This window comes from Bactrocera latifrons, unplaced genomic scaffold (genome assembly GCF_001853355.1).
Source record: "Bactrocera latifrons isolate USDA-ARS-PBARC rearing strain unplaced genomic scaffold, ASM185335v1 scaffold_13, whole genome shotgun sequence".
Classification (NCBI taxonomy): Eukaryota; Metazoa; Arthropoda; class Insecta; order Diptera; family Tephritidae; genus Bactrocera; species Bactrocera latifrons.
The window spans coordinates 604,562-629,674 of NW_017534741.1; the positions used below are offsets into that span (position 1 = coordinate 604,562).

Consider the following 25,113-nt stretch of genomic DNA (forward strand, 5'->3'; position numbering starts at 1 on the left):
CGAAAAAGCAAAACGAAATATGGAAAGTGGCCTGCTATACGCTTGGTGCTCCACTGAACGGCATAATGTTCAGTAGTTGTACACTTGCAGATATGACTAACTTACATTGGGTATATAATAGCCATGTATGTATATACAAGTATGTAGGTAAGTAGGCACATGTTAGCATAATGGGTGAAAAGTCGACGAACTTCACACAAAAAAAAAAAAAAAAAACATTGAATTAAACTTTAATTAAACTTCGACATACTGCACATGCTCGCAACACAAAGCGCTGAATTGTGAGTGCAAGCACACACTTCATATTCATATTTGACCAACAAACGAGTGGAGGTGAGCATAGACACATGAAATACCTACAACACAGTAGTAGGTTCTTTACATGCAGATTTTTTTGGAATAATTATGTAATAGCAGAAGTGGTTGGCGATTTTCATAGATGAGTAATCTAAGTTAAATAGTTTTCTAACTAATTAAATTATTCAATTTCCGTTTAAGTGTATTTAAATATTTATGTATTTAACTATAAGATATGAATCTATTTCGTCATTATTTGTTTCACAATTAAAGTGCATACGATTCGTTACCAACAAGTCAGCGGCATGGCCGACAAAAACATAAATTTTTACGAATATTTACTATCGCCTTCAAAACAGACTACTGAGCCTATGCAACCGGTTTTCCACTTTTTAAAAGCCACGGCTGGATTGGCATCAGTGCCTTCAACTAATTTGGATTTTTTTGATTAGTGTTTGGGGCGCCATTCGTTGGGTTGTTAGAAAGTTTTGCAGTCATATTCATAAACGCACGTGTGGTCACCAGAGTGATGCATTTGATGATTGCACATAGAGTCCTCAGCTCTACATTGTCAATCATTTATTTGGCGAACTGTACTCGACGTCGCTTGAGGTCTTTTGGTTGGAGTCCAGCTTTCTAACTCAAACGTTAACCAAAATGTGTGACATCGATCGATCAAGCATGTTGAGTTCCTCTGCTATCTCTCGGATTATTTTAAAGCATCGTTTCTGTATGTTATCATTATTAACAGAGATGGATGGACGACTCGCATGAGACAAATTCTACTAAACGTCGTTTTCGTAAAAGATTGGGATACTTTAACGTGTGTCTGGCACTGACAGGCTTCATATCCAAAATATTAACCAAAATGTGTTAAGACGATATATAAGGTTGCAGTTCACGAAACCCTCTTACGTTCTACTCTGCACTTTCGAGTTATTACATCAACATAATTATAAACAATTTGCTACCAGTTGAAAATAAATATGAGTATTTTACAAGGTGCTGATGAAGCAATGGGTATATGTGTATTTGTTAACAGAAAAATATTGCCACACGCGCTCAAACGAATTAATAAAAGGTTACAAACAGCGGGTATGAACTCAATAAGAACTTTGGGTCGACAACGATTACAAAGCAAAATAATCAAAAGCAAACCATATAGCTTTGGTATACCTTAGGTCGTGAGTTCTGGGTGATCCATAGAGCAACATGCAAGTAGATAAACGCACAATTTGAGACAGTAACACCGGCACATTTCCGACCACTAAACCCGGGACGTACATGCCAATGAGGCATCATATGTAAATGCTGCACATAACAGCTACACGTACATGCAAACATAACCATCGAATAATGACGAAAAGGAAAGTGTAAGAAGGCATGAAAAAAACAAGTGAAAATGCTAATTCCAATTTGTGCTTGGCGCGAGTTTAAGCTGACGCGCCGCTTCGACAGGGCTTGCTCCACGTTAAAAGGTGGCGTTCAAGTGCCTACCGAGTGAACTTCAACTTACTTCATTGGCAAATCACAATTGCTTTCAGGGAGCCACAGCGCTATAACTTTAGTACTTGCGTTTCCAATAATGAAGCACAAACACTTGCAACTGCACACACTCCTGAGTCGAGCATAATAATTACTTATTGTCATTTACATAAATGCACATTTCTCCACGCATTTGCACCCGGCACTGCAAAGTCATTTGACCTAATTTTTATACATCAATTAACAGTTTATGAGCGGGCACCACAAGCTTCATGCGCACATATATATGTAAGTATAAAATCAAAAACTTATTTCTTCTTTATATCGCTTACTTACTTTTCTTATGATGTACTTGAGAGGAACTGTTGGGAAAATGTGCTTAATTGCCGATGCCAAATCGGTGAGTATAACGTCAGCGTTCTGTAATTAAAAATGCAAATTGAAAAGTCAATCTTCAATTGAGTATACTCTAGCTGTACTCGGCTATTAGCTGTACTTACCGCACTGAAGCTCCCCGCATCGAAGCTCGTTGCAAATGAGTACGGACGATCATTTGTGATGATTGAGAAGTGTGTTGACTTTTTGCTTTCCACTGCCTGTATGTCCAAGTAGTGAAAGTGACATTCGATCTGAAGTAAACGGTAAGCAAAGTTAAATGCTCGTAAATTCATTAAAAAGGTGTTGGAAATACAAATTGGGAAGTTTACAGAAAATAAACTATTATATTTGACAGTTGCTTACCTTTGTGGGCACCTTTGCGATTAGCAAATAAATACGAACTGGCGTGAAAACCTGCAACAAAGGGAAAAGAGAGAGACGTTGTTAATTGCTTCGATATATGGTATTTGTAAAGTTGTCTATATCAGCAAAAGCTTAAAATCTTAAAATGAGTTATGGAATTTGGATTAAGACGTACTAAACTAGTGAAACCCATATATCTAAGATCATTCGAACTTGATTTTGTAGAAAAAATTTTGTTTTCTTTAAGTTACCGACTGAGCACGATGACCTTAAAAATAATGCTGCAAATTGATCATTGATCATGTCAGATTAGGGATGCTCGGTGAACAGCGATGTTCGATGATCATCGATATTGAAAGCAACAACATCCATGTTACCATACCAAAAATATCGCAACATCGGTGTTAACGGAATCGATCATCGATGTTAACTTACGTCCTCACCTCACCTCATTTGTGGAGCGAACATTATAAACTTGTAAATGACAAAAACTCCACGCCTTTGTCTAGTGATCACTAAAAGCCTTCAGAGTTGAGTTACTTTTTGAAAAATCCAATGTCTGATCTTAAACAAGATCCTCTCTAAGTTTGGAATAATGTCATCGATTCCACTTACCCGAATTAAAAAAAAATAGCGATAAAATATTTGAGTACTATCGCGATATCAACGCCATCCGAAATACTGTTTTCAAAAGCTGGTTCTACTCTTTATCAACAAAGAAACCGATTAAAAGGTTCTTCTTTATCAAAATTACTCTTCCTTCAGCAAATTAATAAAAAATATTGGGATATGTAATAATTCGATCTGTTGCTTAATAAATTTCGAAGTTATATATTGTGTTTTATTTCTTTGTCAATTATTAATGTAAAAATTATCGATGGATCCAACATCGATGTTCGGTTTTCGATAGATATCGAACAACGATGTTGAGCTTTCGATTATGACATCGATCATCCCTAATTCGGAGGTAAGTTCATTCAAAATTTTAGCAGTGCATTCTTGAATTTTTTTAACGAAGATAATTTCTGAAATAAGAAAATTTTAATCGTAGTTAATTTTACTGATAAAAGTGGTAGAAACCAAGTTTAATTTTTCCGTATTTGTTTGGAAAAAAATAACCATTCTAAAATCCTAAACATTATTATCTACATACAAAATTCAATTTATTTAATTTTCGGAAAAAATTATGACTGTACAGGTGATTTATGGTACGTCTACGTCTTTGCAGTCCTCAAATATTGATTCTAGAGCAAACGCATTTTTGTTTTTTCAAAAATGCTGACTGAAAAGTAAAAAAAAATGTATTTTTCAAAACATGCACTGTATTATCAATAATAAGAAATATGGTTTACGCCTTATAAATTTATTTATATGGCACCTTCTAGGTATAAACATACAAGTGAAGCTAAAAAAAAGCGTATTAAAAAAGCAAAGAAAGTCTTTAACTTAAGCTATAATACCCTTCATTACAATTGTAACTTTTAATTTACACTTTTAATTTACAATTGTAATGAAGGGTATTATAGCTTCGTTAAAATTGAAGTTAAAGTTTTCCATACAAGGGTGTCATTGTAATCTTTCTATAGTAATCCGGTCTGAACAATTTGTTTGGAGAGTATACCGTTGCCTTGAGTAATAATCCATCCTAAATTCAAATAAAAAAGATTTCCATACAAGAACTTTTGTTTAACCGATAAGTTTGTATGTTATAGCGGCTACATACATATAACCTAAAGTGGTCCAATATCGACTCCGACAAATGAGCAGCTTTAAGGAGAAAATGATATGTTAAACACTGAGGGACTGCTTTGCGTATACATAGGTAGCCTTTTATATATCGGAATTAGAGAACAAAAACAAATATCAGTCATGGAAAATTGTTTTATTGTTTTTCAAAATATTCCATTAAAATGTGTACACTTTTGCATGCGTTTGAAAATATTCTTAAAGCACTTTAGCCACTCTTACGGAGGTATCTCCAAGGAGGATTACTCATCAAATGTTTTAAGGGCTCAAAACAAGAGTTGTTTCTGTCGATGTGTGAGAGCAAGCATTGTCGTGGCGAAGCGTGATCCATCTTTAGTGGTTAATTTTCCTGATTTCTTGAAAAACAACTGGCAAACAAATGGTTATGAATTTACTGTTCACCCGTCAGAACTTACTGTTCTGGTGATAAGGGTGCGACATTCAGCTTGCTTTTGTTCCATAGTCCATATTTGAACATCTGTCACGTTGTCATCGACATTTTTCGAAACACAGTAATCGTATTTTTTTAAACATTTCTCTCGACCAATCGACACGAGCCTATTTTGAGCTATCCAGAAATAGTGTGGGATCCCGTTTTTATCTACAATCAAATGTTCATGCAATATTGAATGTGTGCTAGTCCAACTAATTGTCCCTATCCCACGACAGCTCTCGTAACGATCTTGAAGTATCAGTTTGCGTACATCAATATTTTCGAGAACAAGAACTGATTTTAGATAACGATCACGAAATTCTTCATGGAGTGATCTACGGATTCACCATGCTACACGAATCACGAAAAAATTTCGCGATTTAATTCCATTTGTGGACTGAGGTGAATCTTTGAAGTAACTGTGAGTATGTATAACATCAAAAATGTCAAACTTTACGACAAAGTTGTGATTACAACACTGAGGTTGCCAACTTCAGACATATAAAAAGCGACCTACGTATACAAATGGACTGACAGACAGCCAAACGGGCATAATTAAAACGAGCTTGATCGTTTATACTTTATGGGTCAGTGCATATTAACATTCTGGAGCCTTGTAACTCCGTAATAAAATCGATTGAAGATTAAACTTATCCGATATGTTCACTTCTGAATATTCAATATAATATAAATTTTAATTTTTTTTATTGAATTTCCATGTTTTATATTTTTGTAAAATAACTATTGAAGTAACTTTGTCAGTAACGGAGGTTGTATGTACTCTAACTTTTATTGATGTCGCTCAAATAAATACTTTTAAATTTTTATTAATTTGTTATGTGGACCGATCATTATGTTTCTGGATATCAAAATAAGGATTTTAAGGAATATAATAACCAATACAATTTATTAAGCATAAAGGAAATCAATCTTTTGTGGAAAAGAAGCATGATGTTATATAATATTTCTGAAAACCGATATCCGAAGGTATACCAATACAACAAAGTACCCGTATCCTTTCTATAGAACCGATAATAAAGCTTTCGAAGGTTAAAAATATAGCACCAAACTTAAAAACTCATGTGTAATCATGATCTACATATGGTATATACAGGTGAACATAATATTATACAATAATTTTTTATAAACTCCTTGAAATTTAGTACATAAAGCTTGCATTTGCGCGGCACGACACTAAATCCGTTTTATAGCACGCAACAACTATTTTATCCTCTCTGGCAGAAATCCAATACCTATAAACATTTTCTGCTTAATGGCGTAATTTTCTGCTACTACTATTGAAATTTTATTAAATGCTTGTACATTCGACCGTACGCATGCGGCCACTCAGACTAACCCTTTTTAGTTCACATGTCTCTACTCCTGGCGTTGAAGCGATGTATATGCGACAGCAAGAGATTAAAGTATTTAACGCTTGATTTGCTAACAACTTGCTATTTTTTAATGTCCTGAATAAGGTATCAGTTACCTTTGGTCGAGACATAAGTCTTACATAGCTACACTTTGTAGTTTAAGTGGACGCACCCTGAACTGTGCTAAGTTTTTCAATGTTTCCTCCGCAGCCTATAATCAAATAAGTATGTATATTCGAGGGTATGTGGTTCTGTTAGCTTGTTATTAACTGTTAATCATTTTGCAAATGTTTGCGTAGAACAAAACGTCTGTCACAGTAACACTCTCAGGTTTTTCATACTTCGCTTTATTTTCTATTACTTCTTGTTTCATCGTAATGGGATTAATTCGAATTTAAACTTATTACGTAGGAATAAAACAAAGAAGTCTACAAGAATGTTACACCATTTTTCTGGGCGTTTTTTCTATTAAAAGCCTAATTAATTACTTTGCAGCATGTTGCATATAATATATTATGTCTTTGTTCATCTAACCGTAGATAGATAGGCAGTTATATGTGTGTGTATTGTAATGCAGGACTTAATTAAACTGGATTTGATTCAACCTCTTGTACCGTCGTCCATACAGATATGATAAAATTTAACTACATTGGCTCCAAGCCAAAGTCGGACACTACCGAAGCGTTCTACCTCAAAAATGTTCAAGCTAAATTAAATAGAGAATAAACTACAACGACTTTTTCCGTCTTCGAAAACGGATCCTACGGTGCGGCAATTTTAGTTACACGGAGCCGAATCTGGTGAATACGGCGGTTGATCGATGGTATTCATTGCGTCATTGGCTTCAAATTCGGTCACGAAAATAGGCTCAAGAATGGCTGACCAGGAAAGTTCCATTAGTCACAGAAATATTTTGCTTGAAGTGGTTGCAATTACTCCCCAGGGGTGCATTTAATTAAAAAATAACTTCTATTGTCCAAGTTTAGCTTGCTTGTAATTGGGGTATTGTTTTATTTTAAGCAAGATTTTTTTTTAATATAAAATTTCAAATGGTTCATTAATTGGCAATAGAAGATCAACAAAAACAAAGCCGTCTCAAGTTTTATTTTAAATGCTTTGATTAAAATATTTACTTACGAAGACAACTTTCTACAATGATGTCCAAGTTTGGCTTGGAACCACTGTCTCGCTTAGTTTTAGGTGTCACAAACATCATTTAGGTGAACGAGAACGAGAGTGTACAATGAAATTTGAAACCCTTATATTGATATGAAAAATAAATCTCGTACAATGAGTATCCTCCAATTGATATGAAATGCAAAAGTTGCTAAAAAACCAAGTTTCTAATAAATACATTCTGTGTAAAAACATCCGAATTTGATATAAAACAGCAAAGTTAAAAATTAATATGTCATTGTTGTTGTTGTAGCGGCAGAAAACATTCCTGAAGTAATTTCGAGTAATGGTGCTGGAGTTGATAGTCCTTGACCGGATAAAAATCCGAGTTCGTTCCGGTTACTTATATCCAACTGTCGTGGGAACGGATTATATCCCATTCCCTTATAGTCGTGCTCATATGAGACCGTATAGTTGCATTGTCTTTTTCCGACGTAATGACATTTTGATTTTATTCGGTTCTTTTGGCTTTTCAAAGGATAACTAAAGCATTAAGAATCAATAATGCAAATAACAACTCACTCTTCTACACCTTAAATTGAGCTGTTACTTTACTTTACGTGCGACAAAGTAACTACTTCTTCATTTTACCGTCAGTGAGTATTAAAAATCTGTTTCTTTTTGCTTGATTTTAATTATAAGTACCGTTTTGTTTGATATTGCTCAAAGAGGCTACAGCTGTCAATGCGTGAGTAAACTCAGTGCTTTCTAAAACGCTGCGAACAATGATATTCGTAAGCAACAACAATGTTTTGAACTTAGAATGAACAGAGCCTTGAAACTTGAAGAGTCGCCATATTTTCTGAATACACCTCGTAAATGTAAAGTGGTTTGTAGACTCTTACAGTTTGTATTTTCGTGCTTGAAATGTATGTACTACATGCTTGTGCTGTATTCGATTCACTAAACTAGAAGAAAATTATTTATCTTATTTAGTTCACTTTCATACTTGACATCATTCCATTGCAGTCGATGTTGTTAATGAATTTTGAAAGCTGTTATCTGCTTGAAAAAGAGTTCTTTCAGCGCGTCAACGCCAACTACTTGCTAGACAGTGAGTTGCCCGTCTCTTCAAGCACCTGCCTCACAATCAATGGCACTGCCCATTTTCGACACTGCAAGCGACGCGAGGACAACAATTGTTGTAAGCAACGTTCTTAAAACTTTATGAATTTTGAATGAACACGAATGTTGACACTTTGTAGTGGGGCCCGCGCAGAATAGCAGTCAACAGTCGCTCACAGCGCTTTTGCGCCTTAAATTATGCATGAGGCATAACGACAGCGCTGCTACTGTCTCTCTACTTAATGCTGCTCCATGCAACGTGAAGACAAACAATGCTTCTGTGCTTTCAGAAATTCAAATTGAATTTTATATTTTCGTTTTCGCTTCGCCTACACTTGCCACTGATTAAATTTCACTTTTCCAACATTTACTTAAACAATTATATTTACTCGAAGTAAGAACGATACCGCTATTTTTATTTTATTTTACTTCGTTTTTTTCTGCTTAAGCGCACAAATTATTATTTTGCACAAATTATATCATTTCAAAGTGGAAAATACCAAGAATTGCTGACTGCCAGCAGTTTGACAACTTCCGCAAGTCCAAAAATCACTGCAAATTCAAAAGCTCTCTTCATGTTATGGAACAGAGTAAAAAAAAATTTTATTTCTCTTGCGCCCGCTGGTCCCCCAAAACAAGCGCATGTCTGTCAGCAAAGCAGGCAGCTGGCCAAAAGTTAGGGTATCAGCTTCTCCGCATGAGTTTATGCGCTCGAGACTGGCTTTTTCAAAGCAAGCCCGAAAATGTGTTTTTGTTTTGGCATATTCATATGCATGACGCATATTTAATTTTTCTCTTATAACATTTCAATTGCGGATAACCGGCATTTAATGATTTTTATCAGTTACTTTTAAGATTATATGAAAATGTATATATTTATATATACATATATTATTAATTTTTTTCGAGTCTTCGCCAACATTTTTCAAAATTAATTCAATTTTTCACTGAGCGTAACTCATTAGTTCTGCGTCTACATAAAAAGGAGGTTTCGTAGCTCAAAAGCTAAAAAACTTAAAAGGTAGTTGCAGTGCGACTCGACTTATTACTAATTAAAAATATTTGGAGAGAATTCTTTTCGAATGTAAAAAAAAAAACTGTTTTGAAACAATGCTAACTTCTGAACCATTATACTTTGTCAAGTGCAATAATAATTGAGTAAATTACAACTGCTTCCATCTAATTCTTTACTTGGGATCCCCGCACAGCTTATAAGGCTGTGTAAGCTGACGTTAAGCAACACCAAATGTTCCGTCAGGATTTTGAAGGACTCCCCTAGGAGTTCGATTCCAACTCTTTTGACAAGGATAATTCTTATCGTGTGATCTTCTGTCATCAAAGAAACAATAACCGCGTCGCGACTTGCATCGCACGATGCTGTTGACACTCGCAGATAATTTCGTCTATTGGAAACTATTATCAACACCAACAATATCATCAGCCTTGAAATCCAACGTAGAATCAATCTTGCCAACAGGTGCTGCTTCGGATTGAGCAACTGAAATGTAAAGTCATCTCTCAACGAACAAATATCAAACTGTATTTGTCTTTCCCGTATTGTTATATGGTGAGGAGGCACCATATTCGAGAGAAAGGTTTTGGGGAAAATTTATAACCTTTTGCGCATTGGCAGCAGCGAATACCACAGTTGATGGAACGATGAGAAGTGCGACATATACGCAGTTCAGACGATGAAGAAATTACATGCGTGCCAACAGCGCACGGATCATTAAAATAAAAAGAGAGCTTCGATTTCTTATCGCAGAGCATGATATATCGTATGTACTACGAGCGTATTGAAGCACTTGAATATTAAGTATCGTTCATTCATTTGAATGCGTGCAGTTAAATATTTTATGAATGCTTGTAAATGATAAAGTCCCGAAAGCTTTTAAATCTTTAATCTCCTTTAAATTGAAACAAAAATGTTTCCTACAATTTTGTATGTAAATTCATTGCTTTTATTGAGTTATTATGGTAAAAATTAATTTGTCAAAAAGCGAACAAAGAAAAACAAAACAAAGGTTATCAACCAATAAAGAGCTTAATAAATTTCGATGAAAAGCGCAGCAGTGCGCTTGACTTAGACAATTTTATGAATATACATAAAAAAAAGGCTAGAATCAAATTTCAAGCACTAATCGTCAAGTGCGCACTGAACTGGAAAATATTGAACCTTTGAAAAAATACTCTTGTGTAAAAATAACAATAAGACTACAGTTAACTGGCTACTGTCGTTGATGGGAATGCGGATGATTCATTCACTCGAATTCGTATTCAATGTTCGACCCGAGCGACAATAATATTAAAGCAGCCTTAAAGTAGAGGAGAACGGCAAAAAGCAAACTACGTAACTAGTTGGAATTTCCACAGAACTATGACTATGAGTCAAATGCAGGACCTTTTGCAAAAAGAAACATTAATACACAATGGACAATAACAAAAGCGAGTCGTTCCATTTCTTATTCTTACTCTCAAGAGAAGTCCAATCCTTTTCTACTTATTCTTTGTAACATATCCTAACTAGTCTTAAGAGGTAGATTAAAATATTTGTTTGTTAAAGTAACCTTTAAATTAGATGCGACAGGTTCAGAATGTAGATGATGGTAGGCTAGGACCGATATCCGATTAAAATCGAAATTAAAATCAAACAGGTTTTCTGGATAAATTTCTATCACTCGTTCGGAAATACTTCAGAACTTCCAGGATTCTACATTCGCCAAATAACATGATATAAAAGCCTTCACTTCATTCATTCTTCGAATTTTATGAATTTCCAACTAATTAAATTTTTTTTACAATCAAAACCCCGGCAAAGCAGTCCCAAAATGAAAATTGGTTACAAATTGCAAAAAAAAAATAAAAAATTTAGAAATCAATTCTAATACTCCTTGGCGAAACCTCTCATACTCCACGAAAGCTCACCCTTTCGTGATTCATTATTTAACAAAATAATACAGACTTTTCAGTCTGCAGGCGTTGCAAAAGTTTGAGGACTGTTGGTGAATTGAATACTGACTTGAATAGGTACCAAACCTGACACCTATAAACCTCTGCGCTAGAAATTGGTGGACAAAATCGGCTGGACGGCTACTGGCGGAAAAAGAATTGACATGTAGAACTTCCGGGCATAGCTCAGTGGATAAAGACGGTTTGGTAGATACCGACTGTATGATATCACATTTCAATTGGAAAGGAAAATTCGACGTAAACTTAGACAGAGATAGTTGGCCTATGCCTACCAGGCACAACACAATTAACATTTATACTGACGACCCCAAAAAGGCAGACGCAGGTGGTGCGGGAATATGGGAGGTTATCCGATCACAACAAGCAAAGGTTCGATCAGAAATACACAGAGTTGCTACTCACTCCTGATAGAAAGGACTGTAGGAACATGATTGTAAACTCACTGCTCACAATCCAGTGACGGTACACGCCTGTAGAGGATCATCCCTTCGAGATGACTGCAAAAAATGTCAAGAACAAGGCACCAGGCAAACAGTGGAACTTTTCGTGTACGCGCATTAGCAATCAAATTTTAAAACATTTGTGGGCTCGGCTATAATCGCATAAGCGGTGTCTACGCCAATTAAGAAGAAGAAGGGCCCCACGATATGAGACACTAGAAGAGGTAGCGAAAGTGAATACGCAGAACTTATTGAAACTCGCGCAGACATTGTAACGGTATTTCGTTTGTCAGCAAAACTAGTCTAAGCAACAGGCACATTAGCATACCAAACTTATCGAAATTAAACTATGTAATAAATTCTATTAAACAGATTTTAGACATTTGCTCGCACCATTTGCTCACACCTTAGGTCACACTAACTATAACGATTCCAGATCGCTGTATAGCTGAACAAGGGAACTACTTTGAAGGGGATGGCAGAGTTGTAGAATAATTTTCAAATATACGGTTTTTATGGAATATGAGACTGATTCCTTAATTGTCATACCTCATATTGTTTGACTGTACACCAACTCAAACCCATTACTAAAAGTCAACAGAAATCATATTGAGTACACTAGAAACATACGAGGTGTTCAGTATTATTGTTTTGTCATATTGAACAATAAATGCATGTTACTCATATAAATAAATATATGTAGAGTTGACTGTCCATGACAATGACAAAAGCGAACTTTTCCGCAAAACAAATATGTTGCACATGTTGTTGTTTTTAATTTACATAAAAATTTATTTTCTGTTTATGTGCCTCAATCTTTTTTACGCGTTTATTGTCTGTTGTTGACGCACTGCATTGCAATCCGAACACAATTGCCGTCGACAAGCAAGCACGCTCCCAATAACCGGTAAAGATGGTAACCAATCGGGTAATAAAATTACAACATACACGCTTTTTGAAAGCAATAACATATATGTATGTATGTTGGCCGTGCACTGTTCATATAAGTATGAACCAGTGTTTGTATGTGTGCGCATGTGACGCTTTGAATGAATTTCGTCTGCTCCGTTTCCCTGATGGTTGCGGCCTGTCAGTGGGCCTTTGTTATTTCTGCCGTTGAGCGCACTTTATTGGCTGTGATCGTCTGCATGCCTGGTGTCTGTGCTTGTGTTGGTGCATCGGCGCAAGTCTCGAATTCCACCATGACAGCTGCAGCATTTTTCACGTGCGTCGCTGTCAACAGCCGCGCTGGCGCTGGCACTGGTCATTTCCAATGTTTAATAGTCATTCGAGTGATCGTTAATGTCGCTCGAGACTGCAGACAAAAAGCTTTTGCCTTTTAATTTTCAGGACTTGAAAACAAAAACAAATTTTATTCATCGAAAATAGCTTTATTGTGTTTTAAAAATATATCCTAAGATTTTAACAATTTTCGACTCATTTCTATCTGATTATTGTATCTTCAAAACATGTGTTCTGAATGCATTTAAAGCTCCTTCAGATGTGGAGGAGCTAGCATCGTCGTGGTGAAGAGTGATTCGGTTCGGCGGTTGGTATTCCTAATTTCTTGAAAGACAACTGGCATACAAATGGTTGTATACTACTCAACATTTACTGTTCCTCGTTGTTCCAGAGCTGTATGGTTGCGCTATGTCCATTTTTTTTTTCTCAGAAAAAACCTGCAAATATTTGTTTGGAAGTACTTCGTGCGCGAACATCACTCAGTCAATTGCTGTTTATTTTGGGGCTCATACACGTAAATCCACGATTCATCATCTGTCACGATGCCACTGATGTGTTTCGGAGCATCCCTATCGTATTTTTTAAATAATTCCCTCCAACAATCGAGATTCTTTTTGAGTGATCGACGAATTATGTGGGCTCTAACGATCTCTAATCATCTCTAAGTTGGCCGAAATAAATATTTGAAGTTACTGTAAACAACACAAGTAGCAGCAGTAAGTAAAACATCAAAAATGACAAACTTTACGATAAAGCTGTCTCTTGCTAAATTGCAACAATAGTGAAATAATAGCAAACATATTTTCTATTATATTCTAATTAAATTATTTACAATGCAATTCGTATCTAACGAGCTTCAATGTCAAAGGTTAATTGTTGCTACGATACGATGAAAAGATGTTTCAAAAATTCATTTAAAAAATATATTTGTCTTCTTACACCGCTCTGGTTCAAGCTAATGACTGCTGAAGCAGCTGCTCTCATTTTGTCGCCGCATTCGGCGAGTGAACTCTTTGCACGCCTAACCGCAAGCACACAGATGGATAGGCACCTCCACAAAGTAACCATGACACAGTACACACAATCAATTCTATATATGTATAGTACATATACACATATCGTAGAATAAACGTTTGAATGCCTAAGTAAAATTTCAACCGACATATCAAATAACTCAACATGTGTCAACGCATATTTATGTCATCTTAATGACAATTTAATTGTGGGTTGGCTGCGCGAAGTGTCATAACTACAAGTAAAATATTATGTGTAACACATGAGCCCAAGAGAAATAGTGAAACTAAGAGTTAAAATATGTAAGGCTCAGCCAGTATGCAGAAGGATCCGTCTAAAATTTTATTGTGAAAAGGCAATTCAGAACCTAAACTTATTGTGATTGAAAACCTTACTTAAAATCAGTAATTTAAATTACAAAACAGTGGTGTTAGGTGATGTTACCAAAAGGTGGTTAAGTTTAAAACAAAATACTTTGAGACAGGTATTCGAAAACCCTTACATACAGTATTCGTTAAACATCTTTAAGAAAATTGCCAAGAAGCCGAGTAAAAAATGTTTGACTATGTACAATAATGACCACTTTCTTTGCATTCTATATTAGCACTCTTTTTACTCTCGAAACACTCATTCTAGTGTTGTTTTTGCCGTGTGTATGCCCTATACTAAGTGCCACAAAATTTGTAACTAAAATGTAAAATGTTTATACATAAATATAAATGATCAGCGTGACGTGCTGAGTTGATTTAAAACTGTTCGTCTGTATTAAAGGATTACATGGGTTTCAATAAATCGAGTTTTTAATGTCTTATTAAATTCTACAACACCTCTAGAATATTGTTCTAAATTTTCAGGTTGACCCGGATAGTATTTTCGGATATTTTTTTTTTTTTTTGAAATCAGCTCAACCTTTAAATTGATAAGTCATACCTCAAAAATTATATGAAAATTATTTTACTCAGCTTTACGATTTTCCCTACAGGGTAATGAGTGTAATTTTAAAGCACATACCATACAAACATAAAGTTATGTATGCATATGTGGGTATTCAACTGCAAGACAAGTGAAGAGAATATGACACCTACAATGAAATACCGACGCCTGGGAGTGTCGTCGGCACAGAAACAAGGCGGGCAAGGTCGCGCGTCAGAGGTTACAACTCTATTTTTACATTACGCGATACAGCAGGAAATTCCAACGGAAGAGGTAAGCGAAATTGTATTAGAAGTGCGGTTAATGAATGTGAGTGAGTATTGGCATTGAGGTCATACTTACCAAAACACGGTTTTCGGTTTTGTCACCTTTCGTCTCCAATTTAACCATATACTTGACCAGAATTTTTGTGTGACGGCCCAGTATGGATTTAACGCTTTCTGTAAATAAGAAAAGTGTAATTGATTGATTAATTACATAGTTCAATATTATATTTCCTTAAAAATAATTTGGAATAATTAAGAGATCATCATTACACATTTTTATTGGTTGCAATATGGCCTCTTAGCATATTATTTTTTTTGTATAATAGTAATAACAGTATATACAAATTTCGACTTAGGAAACATGCTTTCAAAAGCTCAGACAATTTTACTATTTCCTACTATGTATAAGTGTAACTGTCTGGCTTTATTGGCTGAGGCATTGCATGTCATTCAAAATCGCGGAAGTAGCTTTGGCGCACGATAGTCAATGGTAAATTGGTCACAGTTCCTGGCTCCAGCTGTGTTTTCTGTTTAGCTCCCGCTAATTTTCAATTGTCGAGCCCCTGCGCTACGGATACGCACACTTAAGCGTCTAAGTTAAGTGATTGTTATGATTGTCAATCATAAGATAATGGTAAAGACAAACAAACCAGAAGTGGGCCATATAAACATACGAATGTGTAGTACGAATGTAAATATGACAGAATGGAGAAATCTCCGCTGACCACTTAAGTGAAATATTTATAAATTAATAGCATCCGTCGCTTTTGAATTACTCACATTCTGCTGTGTACTGTTGTTCACTGTAGTTTTCGTATGTAACAACAAATAAGACGGTACTTAACCATATACAGTGCAAATATTTCATAATAAACTTGGGCCAATTGATCAATGCGACATGAGCCGGAAAGTTTTTGGCTTAAAGGGCGAACTCGGTACAAATATGTCCTTGGTATATTTGATGACTTCAAGGGGCGTTTGACTAACTATTCTGGGATCAAATCGTGCAACGATTGGAGGAGCTTAACCGTGCGGAAATTACTCTTTGCCGGAGTTACTTTTTGGATAGAAAGGCCTCCGTAAACACACTGAACGTTTTCTGGTGTTACAAATATCGTGGCAAACTTAATATATGAAAAGAAATTAAACTTAGTTAAGTCTTATTGAAGCAACCGCGACAAAGAAGCGTTTATGTTAGAGATGAAACAATTTAATAAAAAAACAAGTAAGGAAGGGCTAAGTTCGGGTGTGACCGAACATTTTATACTCTCGCATCAAATACCGTATTTGTGTAAAGTTTTATTCCGCTATCATCATTGGTTCCTACTGTATATATTATACAGAGAAGGCATCAGATGGAATTCAAAATAGCGTTATATTGGAAGAAGGCGTGATTGTTAACCGATTTCACCCATATTTCGTACATGTTATCAGGGTGTTAAGAAAATATTATATACCGAACTTCATTGAAATCGGTCRAGTAGTTCCTGAGATGTGGTTTTTGGTCCATAAGTGGGCGACGCCACGCCCATTTTAAATTTAAAAAAAAAGCCTGGGTGTAGCTTCCCTCWGCCATTTCTTTCGTAAAATTTAGTGTTTCTGACGTTTTTTGTTAGTCGGTTAACGCACTTTTACGGATTTTCAACATAACCTTTGTATGGGAGGTGGGCGTGGTTATTATCCGATTTCTTCCATTTTTGAACTGTATATGGAAATGCCCGAAAAAGTGGGCCGATTTTGCCCATCTTCGAACTTAACCTCCTATGAAGCCTAGAAATACGTGTACCAAGTTTCATCATGATATCTCAATTTTTACTCAAGTTACAGCTTGCACGGACGGACGGACAGACGGACGGACGGACAAACAGACATCCAGATTTCAACTCTACCCATCACCCTGATCACTTTGGTATATATAGCCCTATATCTGACTCTTTTAGTTTTAGGACTTACAAACAACCGTTATGTGAACAAAACTATAATACTCTCGTTAGCAACTTTGTTGCGAGAGTATAAATATTCTCAATCCCCTAAGGTTTTATCTAAATATGCGTGATATTTTTCCTCCAATGAATGTGTCTAGTAGTATTTTTTTAAGTATTCCATAATACCACATGACCGTCTACGAAAGCGTAAATAAAAAGCAGAGAGCATTAAATAAGATTTTTATTGCGATAATTTTAGCAAAATTCTGTGGCGTGTGTGTGGTAAGTGGAACAAGATGCCCATGTGCTGATGGGAAGGCAGGCACGCCAAGCTAAGCAAAGTGGGGGCAAACAAGACACTAAACGTAGAAACTCGTACACCACACCACTGTGTGCCATGTGTGTGGCACGAGTGTGAAATAAATGTTCACCAACATGCAAATCTAGACACAGCCACACACCGAAGGTAACAAACACGGTGCTTCGCAAGCTTCCAGGAATAAAACAATTTAGCTTTATAAAGCACAAAATACAGTTTGTAGCTTCTCTGTAAACAGCAGTGAGACACGTCCGTTACGCGCCGAGCCGCTTGTAGCCAAATGCTTATTTCATGCATGCGAAATTGGCTGATACTCGTGTTCACGACTTGATATCACAGCCACTTATGTCATCTTGTTTAGAGAACATTTTTTCTACATTCCGCAATTGTAACGGATTTATGAAAGCAACCACCACTAGTGCATACTTCCATTTAGCTTCCGCTTAAGCGTGTCAGTCTTTTCGGCTTCTTTACACTTATGGATTTGTTGTTCAATGAATTTGCTGAATATCTACATAAATGTAAGTTGGACTGAGAATTTGCAAATGACATGTCCTTGAATTCAGCGCGAAAGATATAAAAATGAAAAACAGTGAAATTGAGGAGGCCATAGTAATGGTGTTGGAGTGAAATATAATATTCATATTTGGTTATATATATATATATATATATATATTCGTTTTGGGCCGGTCGACTTTTTCTTATGGGGATACCAAAAGTTTTTGTGGACAATTCTGCTGGCCAACATTTGAAAGAGGTTATGTCAAAAAATAAATGCTAAAGAATGCGCTTTCGAACGATAATAAACATTCCCCATTAAATTTGAAGTTTCTGTGTGTTTAAATGAGTTAAGCATCTACCCACTCTACGCGGGAAAACTGGCGCACCCTAATAAGACAGTTTAATTTACCACAGCTGATACGCAACCCAAATCCCCGCACCACACCAACGCAACTCACCACACCTGCACCCACTCAACAAAAAGGATGGACATCGGGATAGGACTCACAATTCGTTCGACAACTCGTCACATACACTTCGCTTTCAACCTTCCGTGTACAACACCCGTCCTGCGCGCTACAGTAAACTTTTCGACAACAACGATCTGGCGCGCTAAAGACATACGCTCATATATATAAAATTTTAATAAAATAACATTTGCAAAAATATAAAACCTTTCTTAATAAATTAATATTGTATATCATACAACTCAAGCTACCCGGTATTTGTGGCGTGACAACTATTTAAACAATGTACGTATAGGTGATTAAGGAAAAATAGAGACACATATGTATCTACTAGGTACAAAACTAAACACTGTGTTTTTTCTTAAAAAAAACCTCGAACCTCGAAAAGATAACTCTTTACCTCACAAGTAGAATACTTTTGTCCTTGTTAACTGTTATGTAAGAATTTCAAAAAATTGATTACATATATGCAAATAAATGTACATATATGTATTTCGAATATTCTTAAATATTTGACAATATTTTCCAAAAATTAGAAGTTGATACACTAAGTAGTATTATTGGAGCGAAAATTCAGATATCTTGGTACATGTGTGCCTTGGAAAAAAGTAAGTTCGGACTGCTACGGCGACAAAACGTCACTAATCGAAAACATTAAAAATGAGGGACTCGTGTGATTTGAAAAATTTGTTAAGGTGGCATGGTTCCGTCCATTCAGTTTAATGTATTTATCGCCAAAACCATGCAAGCTATATATCAAAAGTATCAACTAATTCATAACAAATGGATCAATTAATCAAGACACTTAATAATATAACAGTTTTATGAATAGCCAATAATGTTTTAATTGATATTTTCATAAGCGCTTCATTCGTACAACAAAAGACTCAGCAGTTTTCCACAAAGCGAACATTTGGAAATCAGTTTTTACTTCCGGAAATTTCAATATTAATAAACTGCTGCTGCATCACACAAATGCTGTTCGTCAAATCTTGATTAGATTGCCGGATGTCATCTATTGACATCAATGCAAACGCATAAAAACTGAGCTTGTCAATTAATAATTGCATACGTACACCACATACACACGTGCAGCAGCGAGGTAAATGAACTGTCCAACCTATACACTGAGCTACAAATGCGAATAAATAAAAAATATATCAATTTTTGATTGCTTATGGTGTGTGACGCTGTGCAACAAATGGATGACAGAGGCTGCTAATGAACAGATGCAAATCAATTTACAAGTAGCTCCAATAAATATTTGAGAATGCAATCAAAATGAAGCTTACGCAAAGCGAGTAAAGAAACTAATAGAGACGAAGATGACAACGAAAGTAAATAGCAATAAAATATTAAAGAGATCAAATAAGGGTTAATTAGCAATAAAATTCTGCGCTTGCAAACAACAACAACACAACAATAAACAGTTATGCAAAGGGAAAAGGACGTGTGTACAAAACTACACCCACTTGGAGTAGATGATTAATTACGGGTTCTCTAGTAATTATGTATGCATGTTGACCGATTGAATTTATATATAGCAACAACATAGTATAATTAATTTATATATAGCAACAACATAGTATAATTAAGCTGATTGCCTTATTTGACTGATAATTGTTGCTGATAACACAGAACACGAGTGCACTTTAACTGCACTATCATTACATTGCTTACATCCAACAAATCGTATCAAACATTTATAGGTTATGTACTACAAATGTGTATAAATATGTTAAAGCAATGAATAAAAGTAATAGACAAATGTAAACACGGTTCAGTTGCAGCTGGGATGACACTCAATTTGCTTTATTTATACAATTTGCTGTTTGATTACCGTTCGGTACTTCGTGTTGGCCCTTAGTTCATCTATCAGCATTTTTTTTATTTATTTATTTATAAAAGCTTATACAATGTTAGTTACATATGTACAACATAAAGCATGCAGCGCTAGCTTCAGAGGCTATCAGCTGTATCAGCATTTTATTTTATTGAATTTACCGTTAGCACGTTTTGACACGCACTAATGTCAGAGGAAGCGGCATTTATGGCACCAGTTGGGCATTGTTATGAAAGCCCTCCAGCTTGCCCGTTGATTGAGTGTGTGTGTTCAGGCTACAGCGACTGGCATGTGACTGACAACATCATGATTAGACGAGAAAGGTGATTTTCACTATAATTTAATTTAATTCCGTTTTAAATCAATGTAGAGAATCGGATGCAGACATTCCGTTGTCTACGATTTAACAAAAGTTTTTGAATGAAAATATGGTTTTATTCTTCGCTATAATTCTAAAACGTATAGAGTAGAATATTGGTAAAAATAGTGAGATTTTGTTCATAGCTTATCTAAGTGGACCCCGAACGTAATCGCCCTTGGCCCCCATACACTTTTGCAAACATTTTTACCAATCCTCTAACAACTGTTTCGTCATATTCTGGAAGAGCCTTCAATGCGCTTCAATTGACTCAAAACGATTTTCCCGATTGATCGTCTGTTTCAGGGTCGTAAGCATAGATTCAAGACTCATCGTCAGTAATAATACGTTTCATGACATTCTGGCGTGGTTTCACAGACGTTAACTCGACGCTGTTTTTCGAAAAAAAAGTAGTTATTTTGGAACCAATCCTATTTTCACTTTTCTGAAGCCCAAATGATCTTTCAAAATGTTTTCATTGATTCTTCCAAAATTCCAACGATGCCAGTAAGATCACATACTGTTACCAATTCCTTTATTTTATTGACTTGTTGATCATTAGATAATTTTGAAGGGCGTCCCGGACGTGCTTCATCGGCAATGCCTTCTCGACCCTTTTGGAATAATTTGTACCGATCAAAAACTCTTGCTTGTGACAAACAATTATCACGACAGTCCTTTTCCAACATTCTAAACATTTCGGCAACAGAAATTTGATTCCGCATACAAAATTTCTTTGTTGAATAATTTCAGTAATGTAAAAAGCGCCGGATGCACTCTCTGTACATCAGAAAGATAAGCGTATACTAAACACTAATGTATATTTTCATTTGACATTTGGCACAGATGCCAGTCATACCAGCCTAGAAAAAAAATATGTCGAAGAAGTGTAGCGCGTAATATAAATTTGCTAATACATTTAAAGATCTAAGGTTTCAACGTCTGAATTGGCCCTGAATTGGAAGCTCGCTCAATTTAAACTCTATTGAGCACTTAAGGCACATAATGAAGTGCGAAGTTGCTAAGCACAAGCCAACAAATAAAACACAAAAGATAAAGATTTTAAAACTGGTTTGGGGTGGTCCTGTTGTAAGAAAAGTTTGAGGTTCCAGTGAATTCCATGCTTTCACGAATTAAGGCAGTTACTGAGGCTAAAAGAGGACAACTCGTTATTCGAAGAGCCTATTGTGAAGCCTATTTTTCTACCGTTAGTGGTGAAAATTATTTTGTCGCTTTTTGGCAAATTGACTTCACATTTAATATAAAGTTAAATTATATGTAATTAAAATTTGAAAATAGCCTCAATAATGTCAGTTGTAAGCAAATGAACTCTACTTTAAAAAAGTAACCAGTTAAATTTAAATATGCAGCAAGAAGAATAAGAGTCAAGTAAACAATTAATCAGCGTTGCGAATAAAAACCTTATTTAAATTTTCCAATTAAACTTTCAGCCACAAAATGCATATCTCACTATTGTGGCACGAGCCCACCGGGCGTACAGGTGATTCATTTCTGCAACGTTATCAAAAATCAATTATTAACAGAGCTCTAAAAATGAAAACCAACACAACGTTTATTTACTTCAATTCCGAGAATTTCAACTAGCCAATTGCAGCACTCCATTTCATACGGAAATTCACTCTGCTTTTGACCCACTTTGCCGTCCGATGGCAATAGCAGCTGCACCAACAAAGAGCACGGATTGTCAGCGACTATCGGAGCATAAATATATAATGCATTACTCATGCGCCCCCATCGACGACGGACGCGCTCGACCACAATTTAAAGCACTCGATTCTAGCAACGAATCAGGAACGACGAGGTGAGGGGGACAAGCCGCGGCCGCCAGACACGCGTGTGCAACAAAACGACATGCAAATTTATTACAAATTGGAAATGGCTGGCGAAAGAAACACGCAAAAACAATAGACAAACCACAGAATGGATGTCGAGAAGGACAGCTAAACACAATGATATGTGTGTGCACAGACAGCCGAAAGGCTCAAAAACTAGCTGATAGGCGGTCAGATAAGCTACGGAGGATGCCGAGATGATTCAGCGCAAGTCAGTGCATGTTTGAAAGAGTAGACAGGTGGATGAGGCAAGTGGATTATCAATCCAATGCCCTCGGGATGATAAGAAGTAAAAAACGTTAAGGCTACACATAAATTCTCACATTTCCCTGAATGTATTCTTCTTCTTCTTGATTGGCGTAGTCACTCTTACGCGATTATAGCCGAGTTAACAACCACGCGCCAGTCGTTTCTTCTTTTCGCTACGTGGCGCCAATTAGATATTCCAATTGAAGCCAGGTCCTTCTCCACTTGGTCCTTCCAACGGAGTGGAGGCCTTCCTCTTCCTCTGCTTCCCGCGGCTGGTACTGCGTCGAATACTTTCAGAGCTGGAGTGTTTTCGTCCAAGCGGACAACATGACCTAGACAGCGTAGCCGCTGTCTTTTAATTCGCTGAACTATGTCAATGTCGTCGTATATCTCGTACAGCTCATCGTTTCATCCAATGCGTGGAAAACGCGCAAAGGAACATAAATTTTTCACAGAACTCGCAACGTCGACTCATCCGTTGTTGACATCGTCCAAGCCTCTGCACAATATAGCAGGACGGGAATTATGAGTGACTTATAGAGTTTAGTTTTTGTTTGTCCAGAGAGGACTTTGCTTCTCAATTGCCTACTTCAGTCCTGCGTTGAATTTCTAGGCTGATATTGTGGTGGTTTATACGCTGGTTCCAAGATAGACGAAATTATCTACAACTTCAAAGCTATGACTGTCAACATTGACAGGGGGTCTCAAAAACTCCTCTCAATACAGCGTGGTATGATGCTTGCTTGTTTGCCCGTATGTCGCACCGTCTCTACGGATGTGATGCAGGTTTTACTAGGTGCACTCCCTCTTGACCTGATTGTCATACAGCGTGCTGTTGCATTCAGGTTAAGAAGGGGTTTGAGTGTGTCAATGCTGCGGAACGATTGGATTTAAGACGATGATGTGGAGAGGGAGGGATATCTAGGGAGCAAGTGGCTCCTAGATGATAGGGTTAGGCGTAGGYGGCAACAACGTTGGGACAATAGTCCTAACGGCCGAGTGACGTACGAGTACATTCGGGACGTTGGGTTCGTTGAGGATAACCCAGACTTCAGATTTTGTCTGAGGCCGGGTTTCCTCCTTACGGGGCATGGGCCTCTGAATGCATTTTTGCATCAGGGGCACCTATTAGATAAGTCGGGGTGTTTTTGTGGGGCGGGGTTGGAAAATTGGTCGCATTTAATTGCGGAGTGCCCGATGTACTCGGACATTAGGGATCCGAGTGGTATGGGGATTAGCTTGACTGATGGACGATTAGATGTTAGTGGTGTGATCTCCACTAGTCAGAATACCGAACAGTTAGGGTTGTTTGCGCGTGAATTATTTAAGCGGCGAAGGCGGTTAGTTGGAAATTAGGGTTAGATTTGTATGATTGGTGTGTGTATGTGATGTATGCATGGGGTCCAACCCCTGGCCACCAGTCCAGAGCAGTATGGAAGCTCAACTGGTAGTAGTTTCGGCTACGAGGTCTGACCGGAGACTTAATTCTGGTACCACGGGGAGCAGGAACCCTTGGAGGTAACTCCAACCTGCTCATGCGGACTGGCTCCTCGGGGAGTATTGTGGTGGTTGTGGTTCAAACCCAAATGCGGGAAGAACTGACTTTGTCAGTTCAAATGCGGGAAGAACTGAGTTTGTCAGTTGAATGTGGAGTTGCATTTCAACCGGGTGCCGGACCCAAAGCACGGCAGAGGTTTTAGATGGGCCTCGAACCCGACCAAGGTGGTTAGTGTGTCCATTCCACACTGCCAATTGGTACTGAAAATGCTTGGCATTCTCAGGGCGCTGATCTACGCATTGATTTGATCCGCTGTACTTCAGAGTGCCGTGGAGTAAGGCTGTCGTCAGCAGGTACCCACGTTGAACACACTGGACGTTGTCAACAGCGACATGAGTGCCAAGTCGCGAGTGCGACGACTGTTTGTTTGATGGCAGGAGATATTTCGTCTTGCCCTCGTTCACTGCCAGACCCATTTGTGTTACTTCCTAGTCCAGTCTGGAGAAAGCAGAACTAACGGCGCAGGTGTTGATGCCGATGATATCAATATCAATATCATCGGCATACGCCAGCAGCTATACACTCTTATAGAAGATGGTACCTTCTTTATTTAGTTCTGCAGCTCGAACTATTTTCTCCAGAAGCAGGTTGAAAACGTCGCACGATAAGGAATCGCCTTGTCTGAAACCTCGTTTGGTTTCGAACGGCTCGGAGAGGTCCTTTCCGATTCTGACGGAGCTTTTGGTGCTGGTCAACGTCAGCTTACACAGCGGTATAAATTTTGCAGGGATACCAAATTCAGACATCGCGGCATAAAGGCAGCTCCTTTTCGTGCTGTCGAAAGCAGCTTTGAAATCAACGAAGAGGTGGTGAGTGTCGATTCTCCTTTCACGGGTCTTTTCCAAGATTTGGCGCATGA

The 25,113-nt window shown here is 37.1% G+C and overlaps 1 protein-coding gene across 2 annotated transcripts in view; it reads right to left on the reverse strand.

Annotated features, from left to right (window-relative positions):
- The window catches only part of LOC108978976 (F-actin-uncapping protein LRRC16A), an 80,985-nt gene that overhangs the window by 29,796 nt on the left and 26,076 nt on the right, over positions 1–25,113 (reverse strand). For both annotated transcript variants that reach the window (XM_018949506.1, XM_018949507.1), the window contains exons 2-5: positions 15,258–15,355; positions 2,524–2,574; positions 2,283–2,411; positions 2,119–2,202 (exon numbers count right to left, since the gene is read on the reverse strand). In XM_018949506.1, the coding sequence (XP_018805051.1) occupies positions 2,119–2,202; positions 2,283–2,411; positions 2,524–2,574; positions 15,258–15,355 (362 nt within the window). The remainder of the gene's footprint in view (positions 1–2,118; positions 2,203–2,282; positions 2,412–2,523; positions 2,575–15,257; positions 15,356–25,113) is intronic.